The 27093-nt window shown below is 45.3% G+C and overlaps 2 protein-coding genes across 2 annotated transcripts; both read left to right on the forward strand.

The window, feature by feature from the left end:
- Positions 1-1494: 1494 nt before the first annotated feature.
- On the forward strand, positions 1495-11363 carry LRIT1 (leucine rich repeat, Ig-like and transmembrane domains 1; the record flags this gene model as incomplete). The annotated part of the gene is made up of 4 exons (XM_083865914.1): positions 1495-1616; positions 4066-4532; positions 7506-7811; positions 10375-11363. 4 exons carry the CDS (start codon positions 1495-1497, stop codon positions 11361-11363), a joined length of 1884 nt encoding a protein of 627 aa, XP_083722040.1.
- Positions 11364-18966: 7603 nt separating this feature from the next.
- On the forward strand, positions 18967-22442 carry LRIT2 (leucine rich repeat, Ig-like and transmembrane domains 2; the record flags this gene model as incomplete). The annotated part of the gene is made up of 3 exons (XM_083866392.1): positions 18967-19076; positions 19453-20234; positions 21634-22442. The coding sequence occupies 3 exons, from the start codon at positions 18967-18969 to the stop codon at positions 22440-22442; spliced, it is 1701 nt and encodes a 566-aa protein (XP_083722518.1).
- Between the last annotated feature and the right edge of the window lie 4651 nt (positions 22443-27093).

The raw sequence follows: 27093 nt of genomic DNA on the forward strand, positions 1-27093 counted from the left end.
TGAGTATTGAGCTGAGGCAGAGTCTGGGCAGCAAGGCAAGTTAAACAATGAGCACACTAAAAAAAACCCCAACCCAATAAGCTTGGTCTTAGCTTGGAGATCATTAAGGGAACTGAGAAATCGTTAAATCTAGAAATGGGACCTAATGGAAGTCAATGAGAGAACAACTATGGATAGTTAATGAGCAGAAATGCATTATGTTCTCAGAAATATCTCTTCAGAAATAAATAATGGGATACTTGAATTTCTCTCTGAGCAAGAGTAAATGTAGAATGTGAAAATGGCAGGGGGAAAAATAATAATTTGGGCCATCCTCTCGAGAAATGATTTCTGCAAGCCTTAATTAATTGTCTGAGTAACTTGTGAAACAAGCTTATGTGAAACTATGGCACCATAAAATGTCTGTTTAATAATCAGCCCCAAACCACATCTACGTTACCTTGAAACTTTGAAAGTTCACTACCCAGACTGATTGAAAAATTACCAGCATAATTTCACTGTGAAGAACACAGGATGAACTCTGCATGAGAAGAGCTCCACTCCAGAAATCCTGGCGAGCAATCTTTGTTAGGAACAACAGTGATGTAAGCACAGTCATTAACCTCCCGGTTAATTTGTACATAGATAGGTGTGTTATTGCTGCACTTCTGAGTTGGTAACTTCTCATTATGTAATTTCAAAAGGAAAAGCAGTATCAACAGGTCCACAACAGGCAGGAATGCTGGAAAAGTGAGGTGAGTCTTTGGCTGAGCTTAAGACAGAGCTGAGCTTTTCTTATCATTCCTGAATTCCTGCCACAGATGGAACTCCACAAAAGGGTCCCTTATCTGAGCTTAGCTGTGTCAGTGAGTCAGAGTACAGTGCTCAGCCCTGCAGGTGTGTGCCAGCCCTGGTAGAAACTGAAATATATACATTTTTACTGGGTTATAAACTGTTTATCGGTATCAGGCTTGTTGCCAACAGTTCAATAATTGCTTTATCAAACTAGGAGTCTTTAAAAGAGAATAAAGCCTTTTAATGGCATCGCTCTCTATATATTTTAGTGTTTTCAGATAGAAGGCTTACATTCCATTAGCAGAAATAACTGTTTTAAATCTCCCCAATACCTCTGCGAGGAAGTAAATTATTGCTAATTCCTGGTTAGATAACAGTTATCTTGCCTGTGCTGTAGATCCACCAAAAATATATTAGTTTTTTTCTTGCATGAGAGCCCCAGACTGCCCGAGGAGGAGAGCGTTTTGAAGGAGGAAACGCTGCTAGCACACTTCCAGGAAGCAATAAGCACCTTCAATGAAAATAACTCAAGTCCCCCATCCTTTAATCCCCTGCCTATCCTTTTTTATCTGCCGGACTCAGCGCTGGGGCTGGAAGATCAGAGCGCACGGGGGCTGAAAACAAAAGGGAGTTTAACAAGATGTGAGCGGGCGATGGATATAACAAAAAGAGAAGCCCTCCAGGCCAGGTAGAGCCAGGTGTGCTCCATGCCCAGTGGCCATGTGGCTGGTGGTGACCCTGCTGTGCTGCTGGGCACTGGCACTGCTGCCCCTGGCCGGTGCCTCCTGCCCCTCTCAGTGCAGCTGCTCCTTCCACAGCCTCGCCGACGGGACCAAGGCCAGGTATTGCCTGGGGGGTCGTGGGGAAGGGGGTTTCTGCTCCTTTGGAAGGATGCTCGCAGGAGAAAATATTTGTGGTTATTATTTATCCAGTTGTTCTGCGCTCCGGCTATATTTGCAGAGGATTAGCTTCAGAAAAGGCAGTAAGCTGATTGCAGGGAAAGCGTTTGGGGCATCTTCTGTGTGAGAACAGAAGTGACATAATTATTGCTGCTGTAACGACAAAAAACGGAATAAAACTTAAACTATATATATATATATTTAACCTTTATGCTGAAAATTCTGGTTCTAAAAGGTTTCATTCTGCTCTGCTGCTTCATTGCTAAAGTGTGACTAGATTTGATTCCATGTTGTGGTATCAAACTCAACAATTTACTTTAAAAAAAAATCCTTCAGCTGGAGATTTTAGGCATAGCTATAAAAAACCAGACAGTAGCAATAAAAAAAAGTTAATTCTCAGACTGGAAACGTTCTGTTAAAAAAGAAAAAACTAGAAGGACATCCATCTTTGAAGGCAAAGCCATTGTACATCCATTTCTCTGGAGGACTGTTATAAAAGAGTCCTTCTAAAGGGTAAGCACAAAGTATCTGACTTAAAGAAAATAGAGGCCGTATTTTCACAAGGTGTGGTTCACAGCAGAAGAGGTTTTGTGACAGAGATACAGGATTTGCAAATTTCTTTGCAATAAACGTTTTCTAGACTGAAATATTTTTTCATTACTGAAAATGAGGTATTTTGGAACTGTATGAAATAGCTTTGCTTTCTTCTCTCTTTTATGGTGCTATAGATTTAATACTAGAAACTTTCCCAGTAAGGAGAAGCATGGTAGGGACACAAGTAGCCTGCAATTGTTAAAAGGGAGTGCAACAGCATGAGAGGCAATTATTGCTCCATAAATGTCACAGTTCCCAGGGGAATTTCCTCTCAGTGACTGGAAAAAGCTGTTGTGCATTTTAGTAAGATACATAATAAAGCAAATATCCATTAGTCCCTTAAGGAGCATAATGCCACCTTTTTTTTTTTTTCTGCATTATGATTCATATTTCTCACTACAAGGAGATTATCCCATAGATTAAATGTTTAGTGCTCACTGACATAATTTAGGGACATTCTGTTTTACTGCTATGGTCTTTCTCTTAGTAAATATTTTGTTGCATGACTATACAAACTAAAATGTTTTATTGAAAGTGGATTTGTGGATTTTTCTTATTTGATAGATTTTTATCTTCTTCAAAATCTCAACTTTCAGCAGAGGGTGGACAGGATTTAATGCCACAATAAAAGTAGAGGGTGAGAGTAATATATTGTGTTTTGATTATAAAATAACAATTTAACTGTAGGCTCAAATAGCATTTAAATCTCATAAATCTAATAAAACTGCCTGAGCAGTTCAGCAATGTTATATGTTTTTTGTTGATAGTGGAGAAATAATTGCTTTCAGCCAAAACCAGTCTGGTTTTGACAGCTTTGTAATATTCTGCTTATAGTGACAGTGTGATGGGAAATGTTACTTGACTGATCACATCACATTTCTTGTGGTGTCTTGTTCAGCAAGTGGAGTGGAACATGCCCATCTAGCCTGTTACCTTTTGCAGGTGGCTTGGTATTTTGTTAAGAATTCGCCTTCCTTTACTTGCTGATAGGCAAATTAAAATTCACTCTGAGAGACCTATTTTGTCTCCCTTCATTTCTCACGGCTCTCAACAATCCCAAATCACCATTTTTTGTCTGAAGGCTGCAAAAATGCAGCACAGGCTTTTCACGCTTTGACCTCTAGAGATTAGAAATAGGGAGGAATGTTTAAAAAACATAAATCTGCCTTGCTTTCAGTATAGCATTTTCCAAAGAGTTAATTTTCAGTGCTTTCAGTCTCATTTCTGTGCCTGCAGTGCAGTGACTGCTCCCATCTTTACACACCTTCCATAGTAAAGCAGAGCTTACTCCAGAGTATTTCCAAGGAGTTGTTACCTGGCTTTCTTATCCTCATTTCTCAAAGCAGAGTTCCTGTGTCATATTTAATCTATATAACTTCTTGTCATCCCACATGTCAATAAGGCTTCTTTTTGTAGGGCTTTAATAGTTCAATTTATGGATCCTTTTGTTTTAACTTGCACTAGAATCCTCTGTGGTGCAGGAATGTTGTCACTGCTGTCTATCATCTAAAAAAACTGATGGCAAAACTCAACAGGAACACTGAATGGGCCAGATGTGGACTCACACCACTCCAGGAGAGGTACAACACTGTGATCTCTGCAGTCAGAAGGCACATAGGAATTGCTGCAAGTTGATGTATTTACAGTGATGATGCAGAGATCAGCAGCAAGAAAGAAATGACAAGAAATCTTGTGGAAAAAGAAAGGCTGATCGAAATCTTGCATTAAAATAAGGTTTCAAATCTTTTCAAAATAAAAGAAAGTCACATCTTTGCTTGTCCTTGTCTTTCCCCACCAGGACAGTGCTGTGTAATGACCCAGAGATGACTCTCCCTCCTGTGAACATCCCTGTGGATACAGCCAAGCTCCGGATAGAAAAGACAGCCATCCGCAGGGTGCCAGGAGAGGCCTTCCACCTGCTCCACCACCTGGAGTACCTCTGGATGCCCTACAACTCCCTGGCCAGCCTCAGTGGGATCACCTTCAAGGGCCTTCGTCGTCTGCAGGAGCTGAGGCTGGATGGGAACAACTTGATATCATTCCCCTGGGAAAGCCTGGCTGGCATGCCACAGCTGAGGCTTCTGGATTTACACAACAATGAACTCACCTCCATCCCTCCAGATGCTGCTCGTTATGTCAAGAATATCACATACCTGGATCTGTCCAGCAATAAGCTGATGACTCTTCCTCAGGCTCTCATTGCCACCTGGGCCAGCCTCCAGACTGTTCCCTACTTCCCCAATGATAACTCCAAGATCATCCTAGGTAAGAGAAGTGCCTGCATTTTGCAGGGGGTACAAATGTCAAGAGTTCCTCATCTTCTTGCAGCCTTTTCACCCACTGTGGTCACCATAGAAAGTACATTGCTATATTATGTATACAATTTAATATTTCAGATAATGTGTGTATATTCATTTGCATATTAACAAACTCACCTCAGGCTCATCACACCCATCTTATTATGCCATAAATTTGATTATTTGCTTGGATCTTTGTAGCAAAAAATTGGTGACTCTTGCTCAAGGCCTTTTTAGTTATTTCCACTGCCATTTTGGATAGAAATATAAACATGTTTACAGCTCTTCATCATTTGTGTGCTCTTTTCTAACAGCACCGTGTTTGGAATTGACCCATTTTAAGCAGAACTAAATAAAAGGACGGATAATTTATCATGCCTAAATTAAAGAGGAATAATGCCACGACTGAGCATAAAATCTGGGTCAGAGCTGCCAGTTTGTCTCTTCCCAGAGCCTTGTTTATCTGTTCACACAGAATTAAACCCCAGTCTACCCAAACACGCCAAGATAGTGCTGCCTTGAAGGGGCAGCTATGAAGCTGCAAGAACACCCTTTTTGGGGGCAGCTCTAGGCTCCTCAGAGCTATGGCCTTGAGGCAATTGTCTATTTTTGTATCAGGGTATCTCACAGCTCACTCTCAGTTGCACGATGCCCAGGTGATGTTTGGAGCACATTTCCCAACTTGTGGGATCATCACATGGTCTTTTAGCCATAGTCTTTTAGTACCTGCTGCTCTTTGTTCCCTTGATAAATTCAGGGAGGTGAAGTTTTTAAAACTGGATTGCAGTGGAAAGAGATACAAGACTTTAAAAAGATGCAAAATAGCACCTACAGAGCTTTTAGTGTCCTATACCAGATGTTGCTGAAGGTTTCATTAGCATCAGGAGAGGAGCAGGTGTTTCATTATCCTGTTTAGCCAGATGCAGTAACAAGTTCTTTTAGCCCAAACTGGCAGTTCGGGGTTGCCCATTTCATTTGTGGCAAGACTGCCCAGATCATACTTTTCCTTTTTTTATTTTTAGAGTCAAGTTACATGTAAAAATGTTATTCCATTCAATATAGATTAGGAGAGTGTTTTATCAAGAAGAACAGATGCACGTGGCCAAACTGAGTAATATCCAGCTGTGCATAGGTGCTTGTGCCAGGATCCTAAAAAATTAATGTAGCCATGTGAGTATAATGCTAAAATTAATGCAGTAATGGACAGACACTCCAGCTTCTAGGTCTTATCCTGTGGACACCCATAGGCACCAGGTAGATAAAATGCATGTCCCTCACAGGACCAGGCTGGGAAAACACAGCTGCACGTTTCTGTTTCACTCTGCCCATGACTGTTTCTCATGGAGGCATAAAAAAATCATGAATAATAAAAAGAGTCAGCCCAATCCATTCCTTGTCTGCAGTGCATCACTCCTTCAAAGAAGTAATTCCTGTGCTAAGTTGCTGGCTAATATTCTGTGCCAAGGGTGCAAGCTTTTTCACATAAGAACTGAATGTGAATTTAGTGAGCCCACTGAATTGTGCTGCACTGGCCCTTGTGGGTGCTGCTGCCAGGGAACCTGGGATCAATAGTTATCCAGTGCATGAACTAGAAACTGCTAGCAAAAATGCCATAAAACAACACAGCCAAGCTTAATGTTCATTATTTACTTAGTAAATCCCACCTTAAAAATATTAATTTACAAGAACTGACCTCCTGCCAAAACCCATTGCTTCCAGGTCCTCTTCTAAGCCCAGGGAAGAAGATATGGAATGCACTCAGAAGAATTTTAAAAGTTTGAGGGAATATTAGTACTCTTCCCTTTCAGGCAGGTCGCAGCTCCCAGGCATGTCCTTGGGCTGTGCACAGAAAAGAGGAGGTGCAGCCCTCTTGGAGGGAGCAGAGCTCACTCCTGTGGCAGGCAGGAGGCCTGGGCTTAGAAGGCATTTATATCCCTAGTGCCAATTCTGCTAGCTAAAATCATTAGAGACCACAGCCTGTCCACAGCACAGCTGGATTTGAACATCTGTAACTAGGACAACATAGATTTAATCAGAATACAGCAACTTCTGTTCATGGATGTGCATTGCTCTAGTTCCAGATTTGCTTTTTTGGTACTATATTACAGGTCTATTTTTAATAATATATCATTTTTTTCAGAACTGGAATTCAATAGGTGCAAACTGGGAGAGCAGAATAAAGAAGGGAAACATTCCAAGAGTCTGAAACAGGAGTGTGTTTTTCAATATATCTCTTTCTGTGTGTATAGCCTAAATATAATTATGGTCTATCTATGTTTTTTATATACTATAACAGCCATATTCTTCAATTTAATCCTTAAAGTAGTTCTTTCATCTTATCCAGTATAAACTAGCATTTCAGGAGAAGCAACTAATTACCAAAGTAATGAAAATAATTTAGAATAACAAGGCTGGAAGAGAACTATGACAGGCAAGTAGGATCAGGTACAGCTATTGCAGGCGTGAAAAGTGGTATGACAATCTGGCTAATATTTTAAGAATGTCCAGTTAGAAGAATTTTCTGGCCTGTCTGAGACTTCATAGTCTCCTCATGCCAAAAGAATCCACAGCCCTTCTCCCATGAGTATTTGTTTATTCATCCTGGAATGAAATGTGTTTATAATAAACTCCTGTGTTGCTTCTTTATGTTTACAGGTCACAATGTTTTCATGATCTGAATGATCCTGCATTGAACTTAAAGTATATGATTTCAGACCCAGATTTGGAGATACTTTAGCAAACCACCTTTATTCCATTCCGGCAACTGTGGGATCCATCAGGCTCAGCCAACAGCAGTGGGGGGACATAGCCCATCCCACATATTCCTGCATAGGCAGTTCTTGTAGACCACATTGGGAGCCTATCACACTTTCTCTTGCTGAAAAATAGAAACAAAAGGTGCTGTTGGAGTGACTTAGTGCCCTGATTTCTTTTTTGACAGGCTTGCAAGACAATCCTTGGGTGTGTGACTGCAGCCTGTATGAAATGGTCCACTTCCTAAATTTCCAGTCTCCTAACATAGCCTTCATCGAGCCCAGGCTGAAATGCTTCACCCCACGGAGCCTGGCGGGAGTCTTCTTCAGCCAGGTGGAGCTGAGGAAGTGCCAGAGCCCCGTGGTGCACACGTCAGTGGCCAAGGTGAAGACCATCCTGGGCAGCACGGTGCTGCTGCGCTGTGGGACCACTGGTGTGCCCATCCCCGAGCTCAGCTGGAGGAGAGCAGATGGAGCTCCACTCAATGGCACAGGTGGGTATGGTCCACTCCTGTGTTGTGAGTTTCTCTCAGGTTTTAGGTTTCTCTCCATCCGAGATTTCAAGGCTGGTGGTTTGTGTGGGTCCGAGGGAGTGTTTTTCCCTCTCCAACCTCTGAAGGATTTGATTCTGATGCGGGGCTCATCATGAGAATGATGTAGAGTCTCAAGGTCTTGGTTTTCTTGGTTTCTCACATTTATTAATTCTTGTCTTACAATTCTCTGTGTCCAGCCAAGGTATTCACAGCAGCTCAGACATGATGTGACTCCCCCCGTGATGGGAGGTCACACTGCTTTTATTCAGATAACTACGTGGCTGTTATTTACCATTTCATACCAATGCCTATCACCTATACCAACAGAGTAATTTCTACTTTGACCCAATCCACTGAAACTACTTTGTGCCCACGTCACTGCAGAAGATGAATGCCAAGGGAGAACAAGCAGAACCCAGGGCTCCACCATCTTGTCCCCTTGCATCTACATTCTAAAAATCTCAAAACTACAAAATCTTCCACACAGTGATAAACTACACTACTGTCTGTTACACATTTGTGACTTGCAATTCTTCTCTGTGTTAGAAGTTTTTCTCATGGACCAAAATCAAAGCCTGTGTCTTCCTGGGCTCTGTGCCAGGCTCTCAAACCCCCCTGCACAGACCCCAGACCCTCTTTCTTGGGTCCCAGGCCTCTCTACTGAGGTCTGTGACTATCCCAGGGTGCCCAGAGGGGTGCCCTGGACTCCAACAAGTTTCTATAGACTGGAAAAGTACTTTACACATTGATCTAAGTGTTATCAGATAAAGGTGTGTTATCTTGTCTAGGAAGTTGGTTTTGCTTTGTTTCATAGCAGTTTTGGTGGTGACACAAGTTGAGGCATTTTCTGCAAATATGTTGGAGTTAACAAAATGAAGTATTTCTAACTGTAGCAATAGGCTGTTTTCAGTTAGTTAGTTAGTTGCTGAGTCACTGAAGAGGCTTCCCACTGAATTATTCTATTATTCTATATTCTGTTCATCTACTCTTTTGCTAATCTGTTAGCAAACTTTTCTGGCAGAGAGATGTCTGATGGGAATTCACTGCAATTCAGATCAGCTGCAGAAAAAAGAACAGGTTGCAAACATACAGCATTACTGATATATTGAAAGACATAGGCTTTCAGGAAATCATCCTGTTTTATTTTTTGTGGTGGGTCTCTTTCAGGTGTAGGAGAACTATTTGTAATAAGTATCATTTTCTGGGACCTGCACAGGTCATTGCTCTGTTGTGCACCATGTGCAGGATGTAGCAGAGTTGCCCCTCACAATGATAATGTGTACCCATCATGCTGCATCCCTCCTATACCTGAAAGAGACCCACCACAAAAAATAAACCAGGATGATTTCCTGAAAGCCTGTGTTGAGTTTACTTTGAGCTACAACTGAGAATGATGTATCTTGAGCCCCATTAAATCAGATGCTGGTATCTTTCAATAAAAAGTTAGCTGGAAAGGAAGGCTATTTCATATATATTATAGCAATGGCAGCTTCTGTGCCAATGCTATAATGTGACTATTTGAAATGCTGGTGCTCTGAGCAGAAAGGAGTGAGAAACAGTCCACAGTCTGTATGTGTAGGTAATTTCCATAGGTAAACCCATAGCTTAACGATTTTTAATATACTCATTCAGTAAATAATTAAACAGAAAAAGTAACTTCTGTTACCTTGTATTTCACTGCCATTGGAAGGGGCTCTGTTTGCCAAGGCTGGATCCTGACCCCGAGAGGGCTTGGGAGAGGTTTGCATCTTCTTACCTTTGCCTTTCAGACATCTCCCTGGTTTACCTTTCAGCAGGAAAGGGCTGAGACAGCACACGCTGCTTAATAATGAAGAGGGTGCTTTACCCTTCCACGTGATCCCAACTCTTTTTTTTTCTCTGCACCAATAGAAAAAGGCAAAAAAACCTAGTTTTAACCTGCAAGTGAGCAGGTGAGCAAATCAATACTCAGCTATGTACATGTCATTTGTATTGATTACACCTCTGTAAGGATAAACAGGATAAACACCTGCAACAACTAGCCAGTAGAAGGGATATTATCTTTCAACTATTTTTCCATATACTCTAGGCTAGTCCATGTGTGTTTATTACAATAATAATACCACTGTTTGTTTTTTCTTTGCCACCGTGGTCTTCATCTAATACTCAAATAGATCATGTTGCTGCTTGCTCCTTCCACTCCTTGAAGTATTGTACCTACATAAGAAATTTCAAGCTTTTATTTTTAATGGAAGAACCTTTCCTGTTACATTCTCAAGGTGTACATGAATTTGGAGGAAATAGCATCAATTTTTTCATGTATATTCATTCTGAAGCAGTTTAAAACCTGACATAATCTAATCATAGTCCTTTTCTTAGATTTACTTTGATTTTGTAATGTTCTTGGTGGCAAGCAGAAATGATAATTCTTTATTATATATTTTATCAAGCAGATTATTTGGCGATGGAGTCTTAATATTTTACAAACATGGAATTAATTCCGCTTATCATTGCCTGTTTATTTAACATTTTTTCTGCCTTGCAGTTCACCAAGAGATTTCCAGTGATGGGATGAGCTGGTCTATCCTGGGCCTGCCTGTCGTCTCTTACCTGGACTCTGGAGAGTACATCTGCAAAGCAAAGAATTTCCTGGGGGCCACAGAGGCCTTCATCTCGCTCATCATCACAGACTCAGAAACCACAGATGACCCCAACTCCAGTGCCAGAGGCACGTGGAATGGGAAGGCAAGCGGGATGGAGGCAGCTGCCTACAACGACAAACTGGTGGCCAGGTATGTTATCACCACCTCCACCGTGCCCACCCTGGGCGCTGGGGCGGGCACTGGGGACAGCCTCCTCCTCCCGGAGGGGGCCCAGGACAGCAACCCCCAGAACCTGCTGGTGAGCCCCACCACGGGCCAGCAGCAGGAGCCAGAGAGGATGGTGAGGTCCGTCAGGGTCATCGGGGACACCGACCAGAGCATCACCCTGGCCTGGAAGGCACCTATGGCGAAGAACACCACGGTGTTCAGCGTCCTTTACGCCGTTTTTGGGGAGAGGGACATGAGGAGGATCAATGTGGAGCCAGGGAAGACCAAGGTCACTCTTTATGGGCTGCTGCCCAAGACCAAATACATCGTGTGTGTCTGCGTGAAGGGGCTGATCCCCAGGAAGGAGCAGTGCATCATATTCTCCACAGACGAGGTTGTCAGCGCTGGGGGGACGCAGAAGCTCATCAACGTGGTTGTGATCAGCGTGGCCTGTGTCATTGCTGTGCCCCTGACACTGGTGGTGTGCTGTGGAGCCCTCAAACGCCGCTGCAAAAAATGCTTTGTGAGAAAGCCCAAGGACGTGCAGGAGTCCTATGTCACCTTTGAGAGCCTCTCTCCAGGGGCCAAGGCCAAGGGCGTGGAGGGGGAGTACCTGACCAGGCACACCCCTGATGAGTCCAACAGGCTGCTGTCTGCCCGCTCCAGCGTGGACTCAGAGGCCATACCAAAGATAGAGGGACAGCCTAATGAATATTTCTGCTGACAGCAGCTGGGCTGACCCTCAGTGGGAAGCTGTGGCTGTGTCTGTGACTCTGCTGCAGCACTGCAGCCCACCCTGGCCATGCTCCTGATGTGCTCTGTAAGAAGATGCAAGAGGGCAGATGGTGCCCAAGCTTTACAGAAACATGTCGCTCAGATCACTTGGGGTTGGCTGCTTTGTACCCAGTCAAAAGCTACTGTGATAATGGCCTCGTTCTCCTGGACCACTTTTTTTTTTTGTTTTGTTTTGTTTTTTCCTGTCAAATGAAGTGTGCACACTAAGTGTGAGGACATTAAGCAACATTTCTGAGTGTGCTCTGCTTGGTGTTGTTTAGGACCTGCTCTACAATATGCTGTGTATTTTATTCTCAGCTCTTCTGATGTTCTTTTGGTTGACAACCCAGGAGAGTGTTTAGTAAATTTAATAAAAATACTTATGAAGGTGAAGATTGAGAGTCTCACCTTTGACATCCCCCTGATTTGCATGAAACATGCAGCTTGATGCTTAATGGATCATTAAATACAGATGTACAGCAACTGTTTTTAATATATCCAACATAATCACAACTCAATGCTCTGAATCCAGAGAAATGTACAAAGGAGACAGAAATGAAGAGACAAAACCCAATCCACTCCTAAGAATGCATAACAGAGAGCATTTGCTGACTGCATTTTGGCCCTAAACTCTGTCCTAAAGATATGGAACAACAGCAAAGGTCTTTCACTATCAGTCCTAGGTGGCATTTTGTACCTGTATTGTAATTAGTAGATTATATTTTATACCAGCTGTGCTAGATAAAAATCATACAATAGCCTACTCTGGACATTGTGTGTGGTGGTGTAATCCTTTGTAATCACACTGGAAAAGCTACATTAGAGAGTTTTGCAAAAATCTCCCAAACCAGCCCTGTCAGTGCTGCCTGTGCTCCTGGCAGAAGTGATGGTGAAGGGACACAGGATCAGCCAGGCACAAAAGAAGCTGCTCTGTGCAGAGCAGGAGGGTGATGTGGTGTCAGAGCATGGGCCATGCACACATCAGCCACTCCTGTCTGTGCTCTCAGTGGCTCAGTGCAGTCTTTTGGGTTTAAAACATTTTCCAAGTTAAAAAAAAAACCTGTTTAATATTAATCTAAATGTACTTTCATAATCAGGGTGAACTGATCAGTCATTTAAGTTCTGCAGGTTAACTGGAATTCGAATCTGAGTGCTTATCACAAAGCAATTCCCAGATGTGTAATTTTCCACTCAAGTCCCTCAGGTAGTAAAACTGCATATAACATTTTTCTCTTTGCAATAAATATTATTAATGAATAACATTCTATACGTTCTGCCAAATGTTGAAGGGGAAAGATCCTGCCAAGCTGGAATGCTGACAGATAAAGCTTGCTGAATTGTTCTGAAATGTGTTTGTAAATTTATTGGAAGGACTTCTACTCACGTTCTGGATGTGGCTTAACAAAATTCCCTGGCTAGAATGGAGCCCTGTATGGATTTTGCAAGTCTTCCATGTACAGAAGGGCTTCACTTATGTCAGATTACGTGGCCTGATGGAAAGAGTAACTCATTTGATCTCAACACAGATGTACCAGGAGTTTCGGATAGGACTCTCTATATTCCTTGCATTAATGACAAAGAAATTCTCTTGTATTGGGAGAATTTGTCAATCCCTGTATAAAATAATTCATGCTACTTCTAGGTCGTGACAGTTAAAGAATTATCAAAGAAAGGCCTCCTAAATTCAGGCCTGCTCTGCTAAATTGCCAAAGTCAGCCTGTCACTTCTTCTAAGTAACTTACAAGTTCCCAGGTGAAAACAATCTTGGTATGAGAACTCATTAGCCCAACAATCTATTCCTGGGCTGAAAAACAAATGCACCTGCAATAACAAGGGAGTTGTCCCATGAGAACCAGTAAAGAAAATATATAAACAATACAATAGAGAGATTTGATAGACAAGGAGAACACCTTTTACTTACCAACAGAGTAATTGGCAAGAAAGCAATTAAAGTTACACACACGAGGTCTGTGAAAACTGTATAAAATGAGTTGTGAGAATAAAGAACTGATTTTTCCCCAGTTCCAGCCCCAGCTCCATCCCGGGACGGCCCCAAACACACAGAGACAAAAGTGGGAGCCGGGAACAAAGACAGAAACAGAGACACAAACACAGAAAGAAACACAGAAAGAAACACAGAAATAAACAGAGAAATAAACAGAGAAACAAACGCAGAAATAAACAAAGAAACACAGAAATAAACAGAAAAACAAACCCAGAAATAAACCCAGAAATAAACAGAGAAACAAACCCAGAAAGAAACACAGAAACAAACCCAGACACAAACCCAGAAATAAACAGAGAAACAAACCCAGAAAGAAACACAGAAACAAACCCAGACACAAACCCAGAAATAAACAGAGAAACAAACCCAGAAAGAAACACAGAAATAAACAGAAAAATAAACCCAGAAAGAAACCCAGAAAGAAACACAGAAATGAACAGAGACACATAAGCCGGGGGTTAATATCCAGACTTAGAATTTTGAAAAAGGGTTTACGGTAAAACACGGGAAATCCCAGACCACGGATTTCAGCTGCCGAAAAAGCAGCTGAATTATACGTGTAATAATTACACGTAATAATTATTATACGTGTAATATTTTGTACAGACGAGATAAAAGAAAATCGGGAGCTTTATTGCTATAGCGTAGAAAACAATGTGACAATAGATTTCTACCTATACTTTATTAGAAATCCATTAAAAAAGATTACAATCTGCTGAAGGACCGCAGCAGCCGCCCCCCCTCCCCCCGAACGATGGGAGAGTTACCTTTTAGTTCCGTTTTTCAGGTTGAAAACTGAATTAAAAGTGTTCTCTCGCCTCTGACACCACCCTCAGTCTGAGCCGTGCGGAGACGCCCGGAAGCGGAACCCGTGTGCGTGCGCTCTGTGAAATGGTTCCGGCGGGAAACACCCTCCCCGGGCGGCACTGCGGGCTGGCGGCTGCCGCTCCCCGGTGTTATAAATGTACACCGGGAAGCCGCGGTGTCAGCGGGGGCCGCGGTGGCCCCGAGCGGGTGTTTTATCCCGCAGAAACCCCCGAGCCGCGGTCTGTTCGCAGCTCCGTGCGGAACGCGCGAGTTCCGCAGGCGGCAGAAGCCGGAGCGCATTCCCCGCTCCCGGCTCCTCCCCACGGCTGAGGGCGCCAATGGCGGCCTCTCCTTATTGCCCGGGATCTCCCACAGCCCCGGGGCTCCAGTGCCCGTCCCTCATTCCCTCATGGGCTCTGAGGGATTTCCCGCCCCGCACCAGCGGGAGGAGAGAGCCTCAGAGCTTTGTGTGTCTCTTTAACCTTTTCTGTGTTTGTTTTCGCTACACGCGGCCTTTGGAGGGGATTTTTGTGTCGCTCTTTCCCCTCCGCGGGTGTTGGGGCGGCTCCGCTCAGGAGTTCAGGATCTCCCCGATCTCATCCCTACGTTTTGTTGTTTCCTTTCCCCGCGGTGGCAGCGGCCCGAGGTTTCTTTCTCCCCCCCTCTCCAGCGCGGAGCGGTTTCTGACTCTGTTTAATGATGCACTTTCTCTGAGTCTCAGCTGTCGCCCTGATTCTTTAACCTTCTGATTGTTCACATTCTTGAACTGGAGTTTCTCACACGTGTAACATAAACAAGTAGATTGTTTTCACATACCTCTCTGTGATGGACATCTGAATGACCACTGGGATCAGAGAGCTGTTCCTCTCATCTACCAATCCCTGACCAAATTCCAAATCCTATAAAAACCCCAAATCATAATAAACTGCCCCTTCTTTCCTCACTTCAACCTGACCGATGAGTGTGTGGTTCTTTCTTGTCCCTAACAGTGACACTCAACTATTTGGCCAGTATAACATTTATTATCTCAATGTCCCCTAGAGACATTGGACATTATTTTTATTTTTCTCATGCTGCAAGACCCCATATCAGCGACATAATTAGATTTAATAAGTTTTGGTGATGGTTATCGGTTTTTTATGTATCTTGTCCCATATTTAATAGATAACTGGTAATAGATGTAGTTTTAACATCAGAACATATGAGCTTTAAAAATTAATAAAAAAGAGGGACAGGTAAAAGAATTACAAAAGCAGAAAACCCCTTGTCTTCCCAGCAGCAGTTTTTGTGCTGAGTTTCAGGATTGCTGATTGCATATTTTTTCTATTTTGAATAAATAGTGATCCCCAATGGAATAAAGGTGACTTCTCTCATTGCTGTGCCCACTCTCACTGTGTCATAGATGAGACATCCCAGTTCATCATCTCAGCTGCTGCTCAAGACAAGCTTTTCTCCACTGCACTGGTGGTTCATACACAATAAGCAATAGGTACAAATTTGCACAAGCTCTGTCTTGTCTGGCATTGGTCTGTACTTGCTAAGCTGTGAGTGAAATTTCAAACCATTACAGAAGCTGATGTGAGTTCAAGGCTCTGGGTCAGCTTTTCAGTGGTATCAGACACATAAATATCTCACGGGATTTTCTGTTTTGCTCTCATGGAAGGGCTGTCAGGCATGAAGTTTCAGCATGGTAAGGAATAAATTTTTTTTTTCTTGATTAAAGTCAATTCTCCAGATATGCTGGAGAAGCAAATCAAACATCTGCTATTGCACTCCCTCCTACCAAGCCTGGACTGGATATCACCACGCCCACTAAACTGTATCACATCAACTCATTATTTAAAGACTTTGATACTTGCACTGTCTGAAACACCCAAGTGCAGCCTCCAATGCTTCTGTCCTGCCCAGCAGTGATTCCTAACACTGAAGGCTGAGGCAGAGGGACTAATTGAAAAGCATCAGCCCATTCTTGATTTCTGAAAAGAAGAAATGTCATTTCGAGATGGAGTTTGACTCCCTGGCTGTCACAATAGGTGATCTCTTGGCATTTGCTTTGGGAATCAGCACAGTCTCCTCAACTCCACTTCCCACAGACCAGCAGATACTGTCTCCGTGGAGATTTATTTTGACAGCTGGAGTTTTAGACAGCTTGTTCTGCACTTTGGCTTCAGCCAGGATGCCACAGGATGTTAAAGAGCAGCTGAACTGAGGGGACATCTGCTGTCACAATAGTGACCATTAAATTTACAAGCAGGCATAAAGTGGGCTGAATTAAAAAGGCAGCAAAATCCCAGTCCAGTAGGGAACATAAGCATAATGACTGTGGCCAAAACTGGGGGATTTATTTCCCTTACTTCCCCCTTCCCCCTTCTCTCTACTCTAATTCATCCAGTTTTGGTAAGTGATTCACTACTGGACTCCCAGGTTAATACTGAGCCTTCTGAGTAGACTTGGAATTTGGATATATTTAGATAAATGGGCTCTCAAGCAGCAAATAAATATCAGCCAGAGCATTGGCCCATGGTACTGACTAACACCACTCTTTGTAAGGCCATTTTCCAGCCCTGTAGAAGATAAGTGGAACTGGCAGGAATTCTCATGTGGAAAAAGGAAAACAACTGCAATAACTACTATTCATTTTTTTTAAGTAAGATATTTCTACCAGAGAACCCTGGATATAATTTTGATTCCTGCATCCCAGGACACTGGGCACCTATCCTGTGCCTTAAGATATACACGGAGGGAAACTCCAGTAGTTTATAAACCTGTAAATAAACAACAATTTTTCTTGAAAGATTTTTTGACTTAGCTGCTACGTACTTAATAATAAGGAATATTTCAGCTAAAAACCCCAAACCACAAAAATCCCATGTGCTGGTGGTTAGATGTGAGGCACTGCTGGCAACAGCATCCCCACAGGTGTGGAAGTTGGGCCACAACACTCTGAGTGCTTCATCAAAACTGCAGAGGGCTTTAAGCATCATCACCTTGTTATCAACAAGTCTCTCATACCTTTTCTCTTTTGCCTCTCAGGGGCAGCTCTACACGGCACCAGCTCTTTTTCTGGAGTCTTCTCTTTCTTCTGCAGTTCCAGCTCATTCCTTCCCATCCCCAGCACGGCCACCTGTCTGTCCCTTGTACAGTGGCAATCTGTCCCTTGCCCAACCTCCTGGCCCCTTCTCCTCACAGCACACCCAGCAGACTCAAACTAACTCCCTCCTAACTACCTCACTCTTTATCACACCCATAGCTGGGAGGGCAAGGCTGTTCCCACTCTTGGATAATTAACACAGCTGTAATACATCAAGAGTAAGATTGCTTTTAGTACTATTTCTGTTTGTACACACACACACACACACACACACACACACACACACACACACACACACACACACACACACACACACACACACACACACACACACACACACACACACACACACACTCACACACTCACTCACTCACTCACACTCACACACTCACACTCACACACTCACACTCACACTCACACTCACACTCACACTCTTTGTGGCTAGCTCCCTGTACACGGGGGACAGAAGCAGAGCCCTGTATCAGTCCCCAGAAGTTTCCCCACCAGTTTATTTTGCTGATTTGCCACAAAATAAATGTTTCTGTTGATTTAAACACTGCAGAAATGAGCCTGTGTCTTCCATGGGCTGAAGACAGCACAACCCTGAGAGACACATATAGCCCTAAGCTGCCGCGCTTTAAATATTTTTCTATCCTGGTCCCATAGGTTAGAGGTTAAGCAGGTTCACGCTAATCTCGCTTTGTGACCCAGTGTGACACACACAGGAGTGAGGGGCAGCCCTTTTCCCAGGCAGGCTCCCCTGTGGGCTGTAGTGAAGCCCATCCACACTAGAGGGCCCCCGGAGAATGCAGAACTCCTTGGAAAGCACAAATGAAACCTGCTATTTTGGATTAACACAGATCAATAAATTTGGTTGCTCAAAATCCCTTCTCAGGACAGCTCAGTTTTTCAAGATGACTTGTGTCTTATGAGGGAAGACAGATAACAGCACTGAAAGTTTGGATTTATACAAAAGAGGTTGAGTTCCAAGATACTCATGTCAGAGAAACCCATGGACTGGCCGCAGCTGTGTTGCTATTTTCACTCCCAATGTGTAAGAACTGAGCTACTGTGGGGAGGAGGAGTCATTTCAGAGGAAAAAGGTGCCATGCTTATGGTTCCATGCTGTAACATCCTAGTTTGGGGAGCAAGTTTTGCACTCACCATGAGCAGAACACACTCTGCACAGTGCCTGAGCAGATTTGGGGGAGGATGGACTGTGCAATGGGCCACATGGAAAATCACAGCTGTGAGATCTGGCCCTTACTGTGGCTTTTGACCTTGATAAAAGCCATTAAAATATAGGAGATTAGAGACAGACCCCATGAAATAAAGAAAAAAAAAATTTAAAAAAAAAAAAAAATTGCCCTGGGCTTGACAAAAGTAGTTTTGGCTCCATCTTCATATTCCCAACCAAATAAATATGTCAGAACCCCCTCAGCTGGAGGAGAAATGCCAAGAGTTGTCCTGGGGGTGGTTTTTAGCCCTGGCACACAGACTGAGAACCACACTAAATGTCTCCCTTAGGGTTGGGTCCCCAGCAGGATTTATTTCTGCGTCAAGGAAGATTACAGCTGATAGGATTTGCTTCTTGGAGGCTGTTGGCGTGTTTGGTGCAAACCCCTGCAGAGTGCTTTCTTAAGGGAGAATATGGACCCTGTCTGTCATATTTTTCTTCTTCTTCTGGCCTTCCACAAGATAAACCCATCAGTTTCATCTTGCATAACAGGATGCTCTTGTTCGCAGGACAGCTTTGGAAGGTAAGAACACTGTTACCCCTGTTGTAGCACCGATGAAGTGGCTCAGACAGCCCCAGTAGAAACTTGCCGATGATGTGAGCACCAAAAACAAGCAGACTGATGCATGGAGTGCCACCTCTAACACTTGAATTGAGCATAGAATGAGATTTCTCTTATTTCCCTGAGATGTGTAGTTACATAAATAGCCATTTTTATGACTTAATTGCATTCTTTATGGAAAAATTGGTGTAAACCCCAGGGATGGATGGATGGCTTATGCATGCCCTACATACAATACCTTATAATTATTCAAGTGCTTGTAGACCTGCATAGGGAACTGGTTTATTGGCCTCAAATGTGGTGTGTGACCTGGAAAATTTTCTGGTTTCCTCCCCAGGAGTTTGCTCTGCATGTCTGCACTGCTGAGGCAGATCCCTGAGAACATCCCTCAGGACATCCGGAAAATTAGAATAGAAAATTCTCACCTAACAGAATTGCCTCGCGGGTCTTTTGAGAACGTCAGTGCCTTGGAGTATCTGTGGCTCAACTTTAACAACATCACAGTGATGCACATCAAGAGCCTGGAATATCTGCCAGCTCTGAAGGAGCTGCGCTTGCAAGGGAACAAATTAAGTTCGGTGCCATGGACAGCATTCCAAGACACCCCGAGTCTGAAGATCCTGGATCTGAAGCACAACCGGCTGGATGTCCTCCCGGAACACGCGCTCCGCTATCTGCCCAACCTGACCTATTTAGATCTGTCCTCAAATCAGCTTACCATCATATCCAGGGATGTCTTCTACAACTGGCCTGTCTATCAGAGAAGCCAGAGGATGGAGGGGCCTCTGGAAGATGTTTCCAATGCTGTCCTGGCCCTCCACGACAACCCCTGGATCTGTGACTGTCGCCTGCGGGGATTTGTCCAGTTCATCAAGTCCGTGGGCCCTCCCATTATCCTGATGAATTCCTATTTAACTTGCTCAGGCCCAAAATTCAGGACAGGGAAGTTTTTTCATGAAGTAGAGCTTAACAGCTGCATGAAGCCCCTGACCTCAGCCCTTGACACCAACCTGACAGTCCCAGCAGGGTTAAACATCACCCTGACCTGCTTTGTGCAAGCCAGCCCTTCCCCGGCTGTCTGGTGGACCTATGCACTCAAACTTTTAAGGGCATTTAATGGTAAGCAAGGCTTTTTTTCTTCTTCTTCTTCTCTTTTTTTTTCTTTTTCTCATAAAAAATTTATGCTGTACTATGCTACTTACATAGGTCTGCAGGCCACCACAGTCACCACAGCAACTCAGCCCCTTTAGAGCACCACAGTTATTGTGGTGGCAGTAATCCAAATGATCTTAATAATTCTGTGCATCTAAGCACATCTGACCATTATAAGAAGAGCTGTTTCATGCAGGACATCAGTCAGTGATGAAAGGAGCATGGCCTCATTTTTATACAATTATCTTGTGGGTTTTAAGAAGCAGCTCTTTCCTCATGATACATGATGTAGGAGCTACTAATCCTATATTAGTTGTACATATTTAACAAATATATAGTTATCTAAATAGGCAGGTATATTTACTATGTATTATATACACTACACACTTTACTATATGTCATATACCATATATATATATATGCACACACTCTGTATATGTGCATGTAGATATGTTTGTACGACCCCACACAGATATACACTGACTTTTTATGTTCCTACACTATTCCCATGTATTTCCTCAAGAAATACTACACAAACCACAAAATTGTGCTGCTCTGTTTTCTGTCTGTGTCCATTCATGTTCTGAATGAACTGAAACAGAGGTGGTGGTTTTCCTGAAGTCTCGCTTATTTATATTCTTTAGCAAAGGTGTTGTAATATGAGACCTTTTCCTCCTAATCTGCCCTCCCTCACATTTATTTTTACTAAGAGCCTTCAATAGGACAAGTTGCTATTTTCATCAGGTAAGGTAATAAGACATACAGGCAGCCAGCACACAGATTCTGTGTGCCCCTAATAAGCCAGCTAACTAAATAGGATAGCATTAGCCCTTAATCCTGGGCTGATATTTGCTTCAATTGCAGCACAGTAGCAGCACTTGTGTGTCTTTCCACAGGCACACGCTGATTAATTACATAGTTTCTTCTCAACCACAGCCACACACCCCTGTTTAGGTAGATGACAGGGTTTCACACTGTTCTTCAAAGTGCATTTCACTTCCAGCCCAACACTTTCTAGCTTCATACACCTATTTTGGTCAGAGCCCCTTGAAACTGACATTTGTAATCCCAACAGAGGATGCAGCATGTGTCCAAAATGTAGCTGTGCCTCCTCAGTGTCTCTGCTGGTTTGCCCTGCCCTAAGAAGGCTGATGGCAGATGGGCAGGGGTCAGACACACTCCATGCCTCTCATGCCTGGCTGTCCCAATGCTAAGTTTATTGCCTTTCAGATGGACATTATTTTGCTGTCAGCTCTGTGGGGCACGTTCCTGTCCCCTCTTCCCTTCTCCCCGGGCAGGGTGAGCCCTGAGCGGGCCTGTCCCACATGAGCCTCCCTGCTGACCCCTCATTTCTCTCTGCACGCAGTGTCCACCGAGCCCATCAGTGAGGACACCATCCGCTCGGAGCTGCTGATCCCGGCGGCACGGCCAGCAGACGCGGGCAACTACACCTGCACAGCTGCCAACTTCCTGGGCAACACCTCAGTGGCCATCAACCTCCGTGTGGTCGCCCCGTGGGCCTCCACCACGGCCCAGGGCTGGGCTCCTGCAGCCCCCGCCGAGCCAGGAGCTCATGTAGAGGTTCGCATCGCCAAGCAGACGGTCTACGGCATCACCCTGGAGTGGTTCGCGGCGGCGGCGGCGGCGGCGGAGCCGGGCGAGATCTGGTACACGCTGCTGCTGGGCCGCTACGACGCCGCCCAAAAGGACACCATCTACATTGGGCCCGGCGTCAACACCTACTCGGTGACCGACCTGCTGCCCGCCACCAAGTACGAGGTGTGCGTGGCTGTGCGCAACCAGGCCCCCCGCAAGGGACAGTGCGTCGTCTTCGTCACGGGCAGCGACGTCAGCCAGATGGAGCAGCGAGAGAAGCTCATCCACATTGTGGTCATCGTGTGCGCCATGGTGCTGGCCGTGCCCGCCGGCATGTACGCCTGCACGGCCGAGGCGCTGCCCGGCTGCCTGGCCCGCTGTCCTGGACCCTGCCCGCGCCGCCGTCGAGGGAGCCCGGCTGGGCAGGCGGCGGGCAGCAAGGAGAGCACGCTGGACAGCCTGCCCGCCGGCAGCGAGGACGGGCTCTGCCGCCCCGACGGCGGCCGAGGAGCGGCACGGAAGCCCCCAGAGCCCAGCAAGGCCCGGCCACCCCATAGGAACAGCGCTGATCTCTATTAGCCCAGCCCTCCCTGCCCGCCCTGAGGGCACAGCCGCTGCAGCACCTCGAAGGGTGGGTAGTGGCAGGGTGGTCTGTGCTGCCAGGACTGGGGTGTTTGCGGCATTCCCGGGAATGGAGGTGCCCCATGGATGTGGAGGTAGCTGCCCCTCCAGAGCCCCGGGCTCTGTCATGGAGCAACGCACACCGGCACACCGAGAAAACCAACACTGACAAAAAAAACCAACCCCTGAAACAATAGTAATGTATGGTCCTTCCGAGCTTGTCTCTCCGGCCAGCTATGCTCTTCAGATACCATACAAACGACTTAATCCTTTGGGTCCAGATTTCAGACAGAGACATGACCTTGCTTGGAAGAATGGAGTGGACTCACACTTGGTGTTGCTTAGGAAGGTGTTTATTCAGGGTGAAAGCCCAGGTGGTCAAAGCGTGAGTGAGTGTGAGAATTCTTGCTTGCCCTTATCAACGTGGGCATTACAGATGGAAATTAGGGGGAGTGGGTTAGGTACAGGGGGCTGGACTTTGACATATAGGGGAAAAAGGGCTGTGGATGATACCCAAGGCCTGGCAGAGCCACCTGGCTTAGCCAGAGCCATCAAGTACGAGGGAGTGCCCAAGATAACATACAATAGATCTACAATGGCCTAGGCTGGGCTATGAGAGACATACAATGAGGATGGCCCAGGCCTATTATGTGACTTAACGACTGTAATCAAGAGGAGCGGGGCATGCGGGGGCGGGTAGAAAAAAATCATACAGAAACTTATCAACAAAAATTATACAGAAATTAAAAAGTAGTAGTTTCACACTACTACAGTAATGCTTGTGGCCAAAGGCCAGAAGCGTTCCCTCAGTCACTCACACGGGTGTGTCTTTATTTATGTGTGTCCGTGGCTCTGTCCAGTGCCAGCGCCTGGGAACAGACAGGGGAGCTGGGCATGGCTGTGCTCACAGCCCAGCAACAGCTAATGGTGGGGAGGGTTGGGTCAACACGATGAAGAGATTTTATTTTAGTTGGAGAAAAAATAATATTTTGACAAGAAGTGTTGGTTTTGGAGGTGGTGTGTGTTTTTGTGGTTTGAATTTTTTTTTTTTTTCACTCCTCCTTAAGGTTTACGCAGCCCTGAGAGATTCACAGCTTTGGTTGTACCACAAACAGGAAAAGTGCAAGTGTAATTGCAAGGCTGGTGGGACAAGTGGACAGGGGCAGGAAATGTGGTGGAGGCAGGGGGTTGGAAGCTGAAGATGCACATTCCCTAAATGCAGACAGGTGCCTGCTTATCCTGCTGCTTTGAAACCAAAGCTCACCTCCTTGCTAGAGGCAAAAAAAGCCCAAAGATGCATGTAAAAGTGACTGCCTCCTTCTTGTGGAGCAGCTCAGTGCTGTGATTCTCAGGGGTCTGAGGATATGTGACTTATTATTTTTCTTTTTTTGACCTCATGCTTTCCAGCACAACCAAAGCATGTGGCCCATGGACCCACAGCCCTTGTTAGGTGTGTTCTAGATAGTTTCAAAAAGAAAAGTGTAGAGTAGACACCTCAGCTGTTTTGAGCTTCATGCTGTAGTAAGTAGCTTGTCTTTCTAATTGTACTTTGGTTTTTGGTGTGTGTTTTCCATGCTCTCTCTCCTCAGGCCCTATGATTCCTCCTCCAGCACCTCCTCCTGCTACACTGTACTGCACAGCTTTTTAACAGAGCTCTGTTCTATCACTGCTGACTGTTGCTGTTAATACTTCACAGGACTTCCTATAGTCTTGTCAGTCTTTTAGTGTCAAAGCAATAAACATAACAGATTTTCAGAATACACAGAGGTCTTCTGCTTCATCTCTGGCCTTTTACAGTTACAAATTGCAAAGAAACCTGGATTCCAAGGAGCTCTGGGGTTTGGCTGCAGGGGTGGAGGAGGCCAGGCAGCTTCAGTACAAGTCACAGGGCTCTGGAGTGGTGAGGAAGGGGCAGAAGCAGCTGGCCTAGCAGGAAAGCCTTGTCCTGGGAAAGCCACCCCCAGACATGGCTAATACAGAGTGAGCTGTGTGCTGACGCTGGTTGAAGACCAGTGTGGGGCCATGGGTGAGGGGAGTAAATAACAAAGCACCATCAGCAATGACTGGCCTTCTTCCATCCAATGCAGCAGGGAGGGACAACAGCACACTGTAGGGACTGGAGAGAATTGCTGAATCATAGTGAGGAAACAGCCAGGGAAAGACAAAACATCCCCTGAGCACGTGGAGGAAGTTGATAACAAATCTCAGCACCTGGGCAGTGGCATCAGACTGAACCTGCAGCTGCTGTGGAGCTCGGCCAGGAGCTCTCTGACCCTGCCCACAGCCTGTGCCAATGCCATCCTGCTTCTCACCTCCTCTCCTTCCAGCCTGGTGGTGTCCAAAATCCACACAGCCCCTGTCCCGACTTGCAGCCCATTTGGTTATCCTAAAAAGTGGCCTGGCTGCCTGTAGCTGGTCAAGTAACAGGTGATGGCAAGGCAGTGTTGTCAGCAGAAGCACATCAAGCACAGAAGCACCTTTTGCAGAATTTTTTAAAATTTGTTTATTAAAAAATTCCTTGAAGTTGAAATACAGAGTAATGGGGAGTCTCACAACATAGTAATAAAACATCTTTATTGCCTCTTAAATATAATCTCTAAGACTATAAGCCTGTAATTCCTGTTAAATCTGACTTAATTGAATGGTCTTTATAGGCTTTCCTCATTAGAGAATGAACACTGAGTACTGGCAATAACACAACACTGGGAAGACAGTGGTATGGGGAATAAATCAGGAACTTTGGGGAACATTGCAGAACCTGCAGACACTCAGCCAGCAGAAGGCAGGTGCTCACACAGGGCAGCAGGAGTGCGGTCAGGGGCTGCACGTCCCCTCCCTCCAGCCAGCTTTTGGCTGGGGAAAAGGATGAGGTGATTGGACAGGTGAGAACCTGGGCCTCACATCACAGTGCCCCAGGAAGAGGGATAAGCAAGAAAACAGTAGAGAAAAGGAGGGATGTGACAGCAGAGGCTCTGGGAGCAGTGCTCCTGCCATGGCCCCCAGCTGGGACTCTGCTGCAGAGATTTTCCTTGTAAGTGAGTAATTTCATATTCAACCAGCTATCTGCTGAACTGATGAAGTCCTGGTGCAAAAAGGGGATTTTATTTCAGCTGCTGGAGGGAGAGGAGATCCTGAAGGCCAGGTCTGCTGGTTCAACTGAAATGACAGCTGGAGAACTCTCATAAACCCCTTGAATTAACATGGTGTGTCCTGTCAGGTTTGCTCCCTGCCTTGATGTTCCTGGTACCATGACAGCACAGCTTCTGTGCAGGGCTGGGTCTCAGACAGAGGGTGCAGGGTGCTACTCCCCAGCCAGCTCGGTTGGTGCTGCCTTCTCCTCAGGGGATGGAAAACACCCAGGCCCAGCTGAAAAACATCTCCTCAGAAACAAACCTGAGGGGGAGTCTGTGGGGTAGATCTGGTGAAAAAAGTGCTCTGCTCTCAGTGCCTTTTTACTGTCATGGAACAGGAAAAAAAACCTATCAGCTGCCCTGCCAGTCCCCTCCCATCAACTGTTGTTTAATTCACTCAAAAATACTGATAAGAAAAACCTGAATATTTTATGGAAATGTCCTTTTGCACACACCAGTCCCTGCAACAAGCCAGGAGAGGTGATGAAATATGTTCCTCGACACCTTCTGCTAGCAGTGCACAACACCACACGATCTTTCCAGACACTTCCCTGACCAACATATGCAACTTTCCAGCACTTGTCTCTTTCTTCCACTTATGATTTGTGTCTCAGTTTTACCTTGTCTTCCCTGTGTTTTTATTCATGTCCTCCTGCTGGACTCCTGCTCTTTTGGGGCACAGAAGGAGGCAGTGCTGAGTGAGCACTGATATTCAACTTCTGTGCTCAAATCTTGCCCCTGCTGGTCCAGGGGAGGCTGAGGTGCCCCTCCCATCTCTCCTCAGCAGGCAAGTCCAGGGCAGAAGCAAAGTGCAGCATCATGTCAATGTGCTCTGGCAAAACCCAGCAGTGTAAGCTGCAGGAAAACAAAGAACTTCTCCAAGCCTGCCCGCTTACCTTTTGGGAATGAAGGTACTCAGGCCACGAGCACATCGCTCTGCCAGCTGTTGCCCATTATGCTCTGGGGACAGGGCAGTGTCACTGCTGTAGGAGACCTGCACCTCGACTCAGTGCTGCTGCCACAGCCAGGCCAACCTCTTCAAAAAATGGGTCTGGGATTTCAAGTGATGGATTTTCAGACACCTCAAACCCACCTGCCAGACCAGGTCAGAAGAAGCATCCACCAGGGCCTTGGCTGCAGAGCATCTTGTTTGAAAACCCAAGCTCTGGGTAGAGACCTCCAAACCAGGGACAACCTGAGTCCCGGTTCACCTGTGGAGACTGTGGCTGGTGCACTCAGCACTGTGGTCAGACACTCTGCAGGGAGGGACATGGGACACGGCTGGAGGAGCCACAGATGCCACTGGACACGGGTGGGTAACTCTGTAGCACGTGGTACTTGCACAAGGTGAGGGGTGGCTGTGACAGCGAGAAGCTGCTCTGGTTCACAGGGCGCTGACAAACACGGGGAAGAGACAGCATGTAAAAAACATCCATGCCCAGCCACAGTCTGCAGTCTCTGGGGGCTGCTGAGAACGC

This window comes from Zosterops lateralis (assembly GCF_965231275.1).
Source record: "Zosterops lateralis genome assembly, chromosome: 8".
NCBI classification, from domain to species: domain Eukaryota; kingdom Metazoa; phylum Chordata; class Aves; order Passeriformes; family Zosteropidae; genus Zosterops; species Zosterops lateralis.